We start from the raw sequence: 11,981 nt of genomic DNA, 5'->3' as shown, positions 1-11,981 counted from the left end.
GATGGGATGAACTTGAGGGACAGCATATTTAAATTCGACGGGTTTTAATTCTTTAACTTCTACTTTTGGTGCCTCATAAGTAAAATACTGTTGAGCAGCAAATTGATGTTCAATTGGATTTACAACTTCTAATGCTTCAGTTTCAACGACATCTTCATTCTTTGCTTCCTTGATTTCTACTTTCGGTGATTCATAAGTAATGACTGGTGCTGAAAATGTTGCAGGTACAATGGCTGGTTGACTATAAGAAACAGCAACGGGAGTTCTTACATTTTGGACAACTGGAGCTACTGCTTGATATGCATGACCTTCTTGGATGCTATATGCAAAATTGCCACCTAGCCTGTCTGACCTGACAATAGCACTATCGTGGGCAGGTGCTCGGAAAAAACTGGGGCCGAGAGGGACGACACCACAGCTGACGGCAGATAAGGAGAGCATGAGAACAGCAAACTGAAAGAAAATAAATGTTTATACACAGGCTACTACAGACCTATTCAACAAATTTAGAAGAATTATAAGTTCTAAAATTCAATATAATAAGGAGACAATGAAGTGTTTTTCAAACTGTTCAAGAAAAAGGAAGTGAAAAGCAGCCTTTTTTTTTATTGGTAACATACACTATAAAAAATTAAAACTTGAAAACGTTATAGACATTAAAAATTCCTGATATGAAAAAAAGTAACCTATTGAAGGCATTAGCACAAAATATGTATATAACCATAGAAAAAGGAGACTCCTCCCCTAGAGTTTGAAAAATTCCTTTTTTCACTGAAAATTCTTTTTTTTTGCATTTTCATTGACAACATTGAAAAAAGCAACTTAGTTGAAAAATTTGCTTAGATTTTGAAAAATACATTTTTGCTCCTATTCCTCCTATGTTTCCGCTAACTGATGTCACTGCAAGTATGTGTTTTAAATTGTTGCTTGTCTTTGTAGGGAAGGGGATAATTGCTGCAAACCAATTGCCATCACCTTTTTAAAGAAGGCTTATTTTAGCGAAAATATGAAGGACACGATTAGGCCAGAATAGGGCCACAATACTATTTAGGAAGCCTTATGTGATAATTTATCCATTTAAAATTATTGTACTTTGCATGAAACATCCAAATCTCTGAAGATACATTCCTAATCATTAACTGTATGATTTCAGTCATAGCTTAAGCATGACAAAATCAACACTTGTTGTAAACAACTATTTGTAAGCTTTCTTTGACTAGGCTGGTTCAATACTCCATTCATACAAGTACAATATTATATAAATACTGACTATTTGCTAAGAAGGTTTAATGGACCCTCTCTGAGAGGGGGGAGTTTTTACAGCCTCAAATAGCAGTATATAGGAGCAGATTTGTGGTTTAGCCTCCTTTTGTTTAAAATAATATATTTATGCTTGCCTCGGCTTAGAAAATGAAGGGGTACTTCTCCTGTTAAGGAAAAATTGGGAGTGTAAAGTAGGAGGTTAAACTATGCTATTTTCTCAGAGTATTGAGGGTCACCCTGAAAAACCAAATCCATCCGAAAAACTCTACACTTACAGAGATTATAAAATTATGGCCTTAACGAATTTTTTTGGCAGTTCAGACCCACTAATGGAAGCTTTACTTTTACTAAACTCTTTATTTTAGAACAAGGAATATTTTGTTATTCAAATATTTCTTTTATCTAGTACAAAAAGATTGGATCTCGATAAATTACCATTTGATTACATTGTTGATTGATCTTACAGTCTTTCAAAAATTTGAATTGAAAATTGTACTGTCTCTGGCCTTACTCATAACCTCACTCGATGCCTTACTTTACTGGGTACAGCTTGGGTTTTGAGTTTCGGAGGGGGAAATATAAAGAATGTGCCGACAAATACTGACACATAAGCTTAATTAAATTTAAAACATAAGCTAAACTCCAAGGTGGCGGCGCCGTGCACCCACACCTTTGAACTATTTTTGGGGAATCATCCCTCCCCCTTTTTGCTGCGCTTCTGCTTACTGAAATCCCTATATGTTAAAGTGACAAAATTTAAATGGATACATTACATCTTGAAGCATTGCAACAAAGAATAAATATTTAAGTACATGTTTCGGTTCTTCTAAGGCACAAGCTTAACTTAGCGTAAAGAATGGTGGGTTGGTGGGGTGGCAAGTTCCTCGTAGAGTAGGATACGTTTTTGTTTTAGCAGTAGATAGCAATCAGGGATTTAAATCAACATATTCCTGGGAAAGAAAACTACATCTATGGTGAAAAATGGGGATGGAAGGGAGGAAGATGGAGATGTGAAAGAAGAATACAACAATAGATACTATTAAACACAAGAAAGATGAAAAAACTAGAAAGATAGATGCTAAACTGGCATTATCAAAAATATCCTTTCCTAAAATATTTAAGTATAGCTTCATTTCTTACCGATCGCATTTTGAAGCAGTGTTTGTAGAATGCTTTGTAAGAAAGATGAATCAACTAACTGTTGTTTGAAAAGGTGCTTTACATCATATTTATATTCCCGCTATTCAAAGACGTCACTTCAGATCTGTGATGGAAGCGTACGGGTGTGGCTAGAGATTTCAAGGTCGTTTACAGAGTGATGAACTTCCATTCAAAGTAGCAGAACAAGAAAAAAAAATCCATAAGCCAAAAAAGCGGTATATGACGATTTTTCTGTTCGAAAATACTCAGTTTAAAACGAACCGTCACTAAAATGTAAACAAAACCACGTTTTTACGTTTGCAAATAGATATGTGTTTGCAAACACTGGATAGAAACTACGCCTACCACTTCAGCATATCAGAGAACCGTATTGCAGAGATTTTAAGTCCCTATCAGCAAACATACAACATTTTGTATGTCTCCGAGACAGATGATTGTGGATGAATTTTTGCTACATTTTTGGCATTCACAAATGCTTTCAACATAGCACAATGAAACTTTACCGTAAAGAATGAGGGTTTAAGAAGGGACAGCTCCTTGAACATTTTTAAAATTTAATGCCGCTTCATTAAAAAAAAGTTTTAAAATTAATCAAACAGAAATGACTATGAATCCTAAAGCTGATGATATCAAACCTGACGTAATCTAAGACATCAAACCTAAAGCTGCCCAAAATTACAATGATTAGACAAGGCAATTTTAAAACAAACACAAATTACCACAAATAAGAGTCGGGATGAGTTTCCCTCATCCCGACTTTAAAGATTATTTTGTAATTTCTTAATAAATTAAAACTGTATTTACTGCTATAATCAATTCACGAATCAACCAGGAACGCACATTAGCTGCGCATAATTTTACGTTGGACTAAGACCTCTCGATGCATGCTCTCTCATTCGAATTATTCTTTTGAATATGGCAATTTTCACAAAGTTGGGCAAGTCGCAATATGCTTAATATATATGCTACCGTGAGTGTCCAAAATATGTTTAAAGTCGACAGTCACCGGTGAATATTCGGAATTCCTTTTTCTCGGCTTGGATTCAATTGGCTCTGCAAGTCAGCCTTTTCCCCAGTCTTATGCAAGCTATGATGGTAAAAGTTAAAATTAGGTTAGGTTAGATTATGCTACTTTTTCTTAGATTAGGTTAAATATGGTTCCAAATCTCAGAAATGGGTTGAAAACTTAACCTAAGCTAATTAAACCTAATCAAGCCCAATCAAGCCTAACCTAACGTGCGATCATCAAACCTTGCATTAAATTGAAAAAGTAGACTGGCAACGCTGATCCAAGGAGAAAAAAAAGTATTTTGGACATCCACCGGTAAATGTCGACATCCACCAATTTTGGGATATTCACGGAAACATCTATACATTCTGTAGGGTCTGACTCAAAAAGGCAGGTTTTCAATTTTATGAACATTCAATTAAATTGGCCACATTAAAATTTGTATAGCTTTTGTAAAAAAAAAAACAACAACTAAGAAATGCATAACTTTCAGGTACGTATAATTATAAACATTGGCTCTTCTATATTTCATAAATCAAAACGTGCATGACAATTAAGAAGGGTAATAACCTACAAGACTATCAAGGTATAGTTGCTCAGTAATTGGTGACCCATGGAAAGACTAAAATCAAAACAGATTTTCATTTTGAAACTGGTCAATCCAAACCTAATTAAAATAAATTCATGATGCATTTGAGAATAGTCAGGAACCGTTCCAATGGGACCAAAATAAAAAAATAACAATGATGCATTCATCTTAGTGAGAGACTTAATAAAATTGTATTCATTCCGCTCGGGACACATTATAGCAACTCTTGGCTAGTGTCACAGACAAGAATACTTTAGGAATAATACTTTAGCATCTTTCTTTGCCATAGATAAAACATCAGAGTTACCACACCATTTAAGTTTCTGTAGCAAAAGAAAAAAAACATGACCTGTTCCTCAAAAAACGGTTTTTAAACCCATTTTTTTTTTTATTAATAGTAACTTGATCCTCTATTATCCTACACATATTTCATTCTTTTAGATCAAAGATAAACCATGTATACAAGCTAATGGTTTATTAATTTACTCGAAAACGTTAACCAAACACTATCTATGTTGTTTTTCCTGCAATTGCAGCATGTACAAGCTAATAATCCTTATTTTATCAGTATTAAATAAAAAAAAAGTTCATTAACTGAAAGTAAGGAGAAACATTAAAAATCGAAACGAACAGAGATTATTCCGTATATGAATGGTTGCCCCTCCTCAATGCCTTCCCTTTACGCTAAACCTGTTATCACTTTTTAAAAAGCTTCCTATTCTAATAAAACGGCCCGTGTGTTTAAGTAGCCGTTCAAAAAAAAAAAAAATCGAGCAAACAGTTAAACTTTAGCGCAAAAGAGCAAGGTATTGAGGAGGGGACAATCCTTCATATGCATAATAATTTCTGTTCGTTTTGCTTTTTAATGTTGCTCCTTACTTTCAGTTAAAAAAACTTTTTTTCCCTATTTAATTCCTGATCTAATTTCGTTTCTCAAATAATGCCGGTAAATATGGCTCACTCTCCACGAAATATATCCCCCCTCATGGTAAGTTCCTCCATAGACATTTCATACAGCATAAAGTGCACCCCCCCCCCCCGTCAAATTCCTTTCAGACAGTTACATCCTCGCTGAAAGTCCCTCCCCATAAACTTCTCTCGGACATTTTAGATTGAAAAATTGTCCTTACCATACTTTCATTTGAGAAAGACTTAATTTTTATCGGTTTCTCGATCACTCCACAAATGTCCTCTTCCGTGGAAATTTGTTCCCTGAAATCAAAACACGCCTAGAATAACCCCTGCATAATTTCCCTGAAACACCTCAACATGTAAAATTGAGTTGGCAAAGAGAACGTAAAAAAATTAAAAAGAATTAGTTGTATAGCCATAAAACTTTCCACAACATCCCTATCCCATCATTCCACAACATCTGTATCCCACCATTCCACGACATCCCCTGCTTTTAAACGAAGCCCTATCCTGTCATTCCATGACAGCCAGCTGGTGTTTGTAAAGTCATAGAAAATATTTTCTAAGAGATGAAGGTGTCTGTTATATAATACTTTCTTTATAAAAAGCCTTCAGGGGCTTCGTTGCCCTATGATTTCTTTTCATATTATGCAATAGGGTTTCCTTGCTACATAATGGGACGTGTTAGTCAAGCTAGTCAAGTGAGTCGACTAGTTAAGCGGGGGAGTTTTATTAAGACATTTATCTTCAAGAGGTTTTTCAAGATGTTTCAAGATATCCAAAGACGTTTTTAAGACATTTTTCTTCAAGACATTTTTTTCATGCTTTCTATATTGCTCTTATGCAAAAGGAAATGTTTACCAGTGTTAAGGATGACGCATTCAAAAGTGACTTGTTTGTTCATGGCCCGTGGAGAAGTCCTTATTGTAACTGAGGGAGCACACACAGGGTGTTACATAATAACGGTTCACAAGCAAGATGTGACGCAATCCTGCATGTCTTTCTAGATTTATTGGGGGGTGATATAATCTTAGTGACTTGAGTGGATTTATGGGAAACGACGCAATCTCGTGTGACATATAAGACTTCAGACAAATCCGTGCTTGTAACTGAGGATGCACACACGTGAGTGTTACGCAATAACGATGCACGCAAGGGTGTTACGTAATGACAGTGCAAACGTTAGATGCTGTGTAATGGCAGTGCTTTGACATAATGGCGACACACACGTGAGATGTTAGGTAATGGTGGCGCAAACGTGGTGCTACGAAACGACGATGTATACGTGGGATGTCGCATAGTACCTTAATAGATTTCATTTTCTTCGCAATTTCTTTATTTTTCTAAGTGTTTTTCTCGTTCTGGATTTCATTTTCTTTCAAGGTCTTTTTTTCAGGGCGTTTTTCGCAGGGAACGTTTATTAGCTAAAGATTTTATGTGCGAATTAGGATTCGAAAGGGGCTTCCCCTCAATGGAACTGGTCCTTGGACATCTGAACCATGAAACCCTTTCTAATATTTTGAATCGTTTAATACATTCTAAATGTTAGCCTATTAAACGCATGGAGAAATCCCTGTCTCACATACTGGAATAATTGATTGTATTGCGTGGTCCAATATGATTGCAATAACTGACACGAACGGTGCAAAATCATTACTGAAATTTGTTTACATTTGAAGCACAACTGCTTATTTACTAATGCTTTAGAGAGTATTATCAGATAATATTGCGGGTTGCTCTTAGTGCATTACTTGCTAATAGAGTCTTTTTCTTATGTTCTGAAAGCAATTTATCATTCAAGTGTTCATCCTTATTTAGTTTATGGTTGTTCATTGCGTGCAAGCAATTTTTCTATTCATATGAAAAAGTTTCCAAATTATGCAGAATAAAGCAATTGGAAGTTTGGGTGAGTATCTTGCGTTTGGTAGTACTAGAGATTGTTTAAGAGATTTAGATATTTTGAATATTCATTGTATTAAGTCTCACCAGATTTTTATTTTTGTATACCAGGTTTTAAATGCATATTTTAGAATTTTTGATCGATATAATTCAAATTATCATTATTATTCTGCTAGGAGCTCTGAACAGTTGAATAGTGAAATCAGGCATACAACATGATCTGGGCTTATGATTAAACATATAGGTGTTGTTATTTGGAAATTATTTCCAGAGAGTGTTAGGTGGTCTGAAAACCTTATGTTATTTGAAGTAAGAATACAAAAATATTTTTTGAATAAAGTGTAAACTAAAATGGTTGAAAATACATCCTTTTTTTAAGATGAGAGATGGCTGTTTAGAGATTGCATAGTGTTTCGTCTGTTTGTTTTTTGTTTTTGTTTTTCTTTGCGTATTTCTTTGATTTTGAATGAATAGTTATCATTCATTTGTTGTAGTTTTGCTGTTGAACAGGGACTCTTTAGGTCCCTAAAATGAGCAGCATATTATTGATTGTAAGTGCAATTTCAGTAATTTTTTATGAAATAAACGTATAAATTCCTCCATATGGCCTATTGTCAGGCATTTTCATGCAAAAAACATACGTTTACACTAGAGTTGATCATTTAAAACTAATGAAAAAAAAAATCCCAGCCGCGTTTCTTCTGATGACTCCTGGCAATTGAGGCCAGCGTGGGACAATGTACCTGCCTCCCCCCGAATGACACTTTTCTGCCACACATTATCACACCTAAGGGTTTTCAAGCTTTCCCCCTCAAATAAATTTATAACTAAAAAATACCATTGTTTTGTTTATTTGAGCAGCGGAAACTTGCCCTTCCATTGCTAGATTACAATGTTCTAGAACAATTCCAAGCCAGTGAAACTCAATGGCCGACAAACGACACCCTCTAGCAAACATTATTATCCATATAATGTTTTTTGGGCATTTTCGTGAAATAAATATTCGTTTACACACAATTCGATTGTTTAAACTTAATGAAAAAATCCTCATAGGCATTTCTTCTGATGAATCCTAGCAATTGAGGCCAGCATGGCAAAATTTACCACTCCTAATGATACCCTTCTGGCCCACATTATTATACCTAAGGGATTTTTCAAGCTTTTATCCTCCAAATAAATTTATAAACTAAAAAATGACCATTGTTTATATTTGAACAGCGGAGACTTGCCATTTCATTGTTAGATTTCGATGTTCAATGCCACTTCTAAGCCCGTGACACACCATGGTTGACAAACGACACCCTCTAGCGTGCACTATCATACATATGACATTTTTCGAGCATTTTCCTGCAAAAATATTCATTCACACTTGAATTGATCATTTAAACTTAATGGAAAAAATTCCCCATCAGTGTTTCTTCTCAAGACTCCTAGCATTTGAGGCCGGCATGGTATAATGTACCAGCCCCCTCTTCAATGACACCCTTCTGGCACATATTATCACACCTAAGGGTCTTGCAAACTGTTCCCTTAAAAATAAAGTTATAAACTAAAAATTACCATTGTTTTAGTTTGAACTTATTGCGTGCTAGTTAAATTCATAGATCTTGTTGTGTGATGATTTTCTTGGCTCTTGAAACTTGTTACATGTTGATTTTTCTCTTCGTGACCTTTACTTTAATTTTTCTCTATGTGTTTGTCCATTGAACTCTTTGTGTGCTGATTTTTATTCTTGAAATTTTTCTTCGTTAAACTTGTTGCATCCTGATTTTTCTCTTTCCCATCCCCGTTTTTACAAAGTAACGCCCTTTTGGGTTAATAAAAGGGGCCCCAAGTGTAATAGGTTCGGGGAACCCCTTGGTCCTTAGTAAAATGGAATTTTCGCCTTGCTTTTAGCTATTAGTAGTGTTTTGAAAATAAGGTGTTTTTAAAATCCTATTGATGAAAACCGTTCAACCTTTACCTCTAAAAAGGAGTTTTGAGGATCCTCACCACAAGATTAATAATCCGTTTCTTTTTTATTTAATAATGAGGGAAAATGTCAGAGGAACCATCACTACAATTTTAGATGAAACCTAAGGGACATACCTAAAAATAAAACATTCTTTTCGGGCTAATAGCTAGGATCTTCATGGCTCCTAAAATAACGCATTTTAGCGTTGAAAGTTATCCAAAGAAGGGAATTTGAGGGTACTTAGATTAATATTCCATTTCAGTATAATAACGGGCTCCTGGCCCGTTAGCTCTGAAAGGGGTTGAGGAGCCCTAGATTAATGTTTTTTCACTGTTTAAAAGCATAAATGCATCAAAAGAATAAAAATTTTTATTCTTTTTCAAGATCACACCCGAAAAGGATTTCGATCACATAATTGAGGATTTTTTCGCGGAAATTCTTGGTGCCAGAGTGGAGCAAACCCTGATAATGGACACCAACAACCCCTCAGTAAGTTTTCAAAGATTCTTTAGAGTATTATAATACATGAGTCGTTAAGAGGGACATCATTAAATTCCCAACTGGTAGTTTGGTCTCAGTGCACAGAAAGGTCACTTTGAAGTTCTGTTTATTGTCATTAAATTCTTAACTGGTAGAGAGGTCTTAATACATCCGAAGGATCACTTTGAAGACCCATGTACAGTCATTACATTTTTATGAAATAGTGTGATTTCAATTAATCCGAAGGTTCACTCTAAAATATTTACCTCCAGCCCAATGTAAATTCTTTCACAGGATGAAATCAAGAGTATTTCTATGAGCTAATTAGCTCTTATTATTTTCTAGGTTCATATGCCTACAATAGGGGGATTTATTGAGATGGTTATCCAGTCACCGCCTTCACAAATCCGTGACAATATATGTACGCCCCAAGTGGAAAGTGAATCTGAGGGGTATTATAGTACGGGATGAGCCCTATTAGTATACATTCCCCAAACTTGGATGTAGACACTTTCATGAGGGAACTTGACCTCATCGCTGACATTCTGGACAATCACTTTATGCAAGTGCTACCTAGAGAGGTCGAATGGATTCTAGAACAACATGAAACCGCCCATCACAGCAATATGGCGGAAACAGAACAATAAGGGGTAGAAAACCAGAATGAAAATGGGAGCGGGTCAGGTGTTTTATTGATATAAAATTTAGATTTAAATGTAACAAAATTTAATAAGAATTTTTTTTAAGAGTCTGGAGGGGGAAGAAGAATTTTGGGAAATATAAATCAAGATTTAAGGGCTTTTGGAGATGTACAATAATTTCGTTTTGATACGGGCGTAGAGAGCTTCAAGTGTTTAGTCCTCGTCTTAAGGCATAAGCCCCGGAGACATGATGTTTGTAAGACATATTTGGACAATTTGGCAGCTAATGAAGAAGGGGGCAGAGTGTCCCGAACTAGATTTCAATCGTTTAAAAGGGCAATATCCTGTTTATACTTAAAGGGACAGACATTTTTGAGAGGGTAAATGAAGTTTTAAAGATTGGGTCTTAGTGTCACAGTGCGATGCATAGTATTAAGAGGGTTAATCCTAAGATAAAAAGGGGGTAATATATTCAGTAGCTGCTCCGTCCATTGAATCGTTCAAACACTGGGTATGCCTTCGTTACAAGCCTGCCACAGAGCCTGATGCAATTGGACATTTTATTCAAATTCCACACGTTAGCCGAGATTTAAGTGAGGGTAAAAAGATTGGAAGGGGCACCTGCTACTATTTTCAATATGTTTATCTAGATTCTGTTCAGAGTTTAAATTAAAAAACCACTTGAGGCACTGCAGGTGTCATGGGTACCAGTCTATTGAGGCGATTTCGGGTGACAGTGGCATCTTGAGATTCAAAGATTTCAGAATTCACTCTTGCAGAGCATCAAGGTGGAATTAGACATCGAAGCTAAACCCGTGGATGTCTGCGATCCATCAAACTCGAATCCTGTTACAGAACATGAAGCCATTGTGGTCTCTTTTGCCCATGGGCAAACAGAATTGAGTTATACCATTCAATTGAAAGAGGTATTTGAGACATTAGGTGGGGAGATTGTGTGCTTGCAGCTATGGTTGCACCTGTTAAATCATCCAATAAGTCAATATCACCGCTGCACAATACAAATTATCCGATGAAGTTATCAAATAGATACGAGTTGGCCATTAAAAATAAAGATATGTGTTGGGTTTTCAAGAAATAATCTGTTGATGTTAGTGGTGATATGGCAGTCTGCGACCATGATGACTTAAGAAATCTTTTTTTATCCGAAAGGAGTAACTCTCGGGGGATGGCACATAAATGTTGTAATGTAAATGTTAGGTAGCAATACTTCCTTCTGGTTTACATGACAATTCCTACTATGATTTGGAATTCAAATTGCTAGCATTGGCACTTTTGCAGAAAGGTGAAGTATGGCGAATGGGTAGAAAGGTCATTCTATCATAATATCATACCCAAATTATCTGAAAAGCTGCTGCTGTTAGAATCAAATGGACAACAGTTGAAAATGATAATAAGTGCTTGAATAAAATCCGTTTTTTATATTCATATAGTTTCTTCCCAAAATCTCTGAAAAAAACATAAAGGCAACTTACTCAAGTACAAAAAAGTGACGATTTTAATCCCCCTCTTCAAACAGTACTTTCCAGATTATGAAATGTATGATTGATTAACTTTTAAGGGCATGAGTAACGTGTAACTTGTATTAGTACTACAATTCCGTCTCTGGGCTACGTGAGGAAAATTACCGTCCATCGAATTGTTTTATAATTCACTTCACGATATTCAATGCGCCACTGGTGACCATAAATTTTGATAAGAAAGTTTGGGCAAAGAAAGGGTGTAAAATAGAGAGGATCAATGTAAAATGTACCTGGCAAGTAATGTATTGACGTTGTTGGATATTATCTGTAAAAACACGAATAAAATTTACGATAAATTTAGGCTAGATTTGCGATATTATTTTTCAACTCCTCATCCGATGATGCATTTATCTTCAAAATTAGTGATGAAAAAATAAGTCTGATCACCGACCTATATAAGGCGGATAAAATAGGTTTGGTACTTTCTCAGGGTATACATTACCCAGTATATTCATCTTATTTTCCTAACTCCCTTTTTCAAGATATCAAAAAAGTAGCTAAAGTAGAACTCATGTGAAATATGCTAGAGGAA

General features: G+C 35.5%; 1 protein-coding gene across 1 annotated transcript in view; it reads right to left on the bottom strand.

The window, feature by feature from the left end:
• LOC136041891 (uncharacterized) overlaps nt 1–2,543 on the bottom strand; it is a 3,006-nt gene extending 463 nt beyond the window's left edge. The window contains exons 1-2 of the mRNA XM_065726684.1: nt 2,404–2,543; nt 6–453 (exon numbers count right to left, since the gene is read on the bottom strand). Of these exons, the coding sequence (XP_065582756.1) occupies nt 6–453; nt 2,404–2,412 (457 nt within the window). The 5' untranslated portion in view covers nt 2,413–2,543. The remainder of the gene's footprint in view (nt 1–5; nt 454–2,403) is intronic.
• Nucleotides 2,544–11,981: the final 9,438 nt, after the last annotated feature.

This window comes from Artemia franciscana, unplaced genomic scaffold (genome assembly GCF_032884065.1).
Source record: "Artemia franciscana unplaced genomic scaffold, ASM3288406v1 PGA_scaffold_49, whole genome shotgun sequence".
Lineage (NCBI taxonomy): Eukaryota > Metazoa > Arthropoda > Branchiopoda > Anostraca > Artemiidae > Artemia > Artemia franciscana.
The sequence above is the reverse complement of the archived record's forward strand: the minus strand, read 5'-3'. Positions and strand labels throughout refer to the sequence as shown.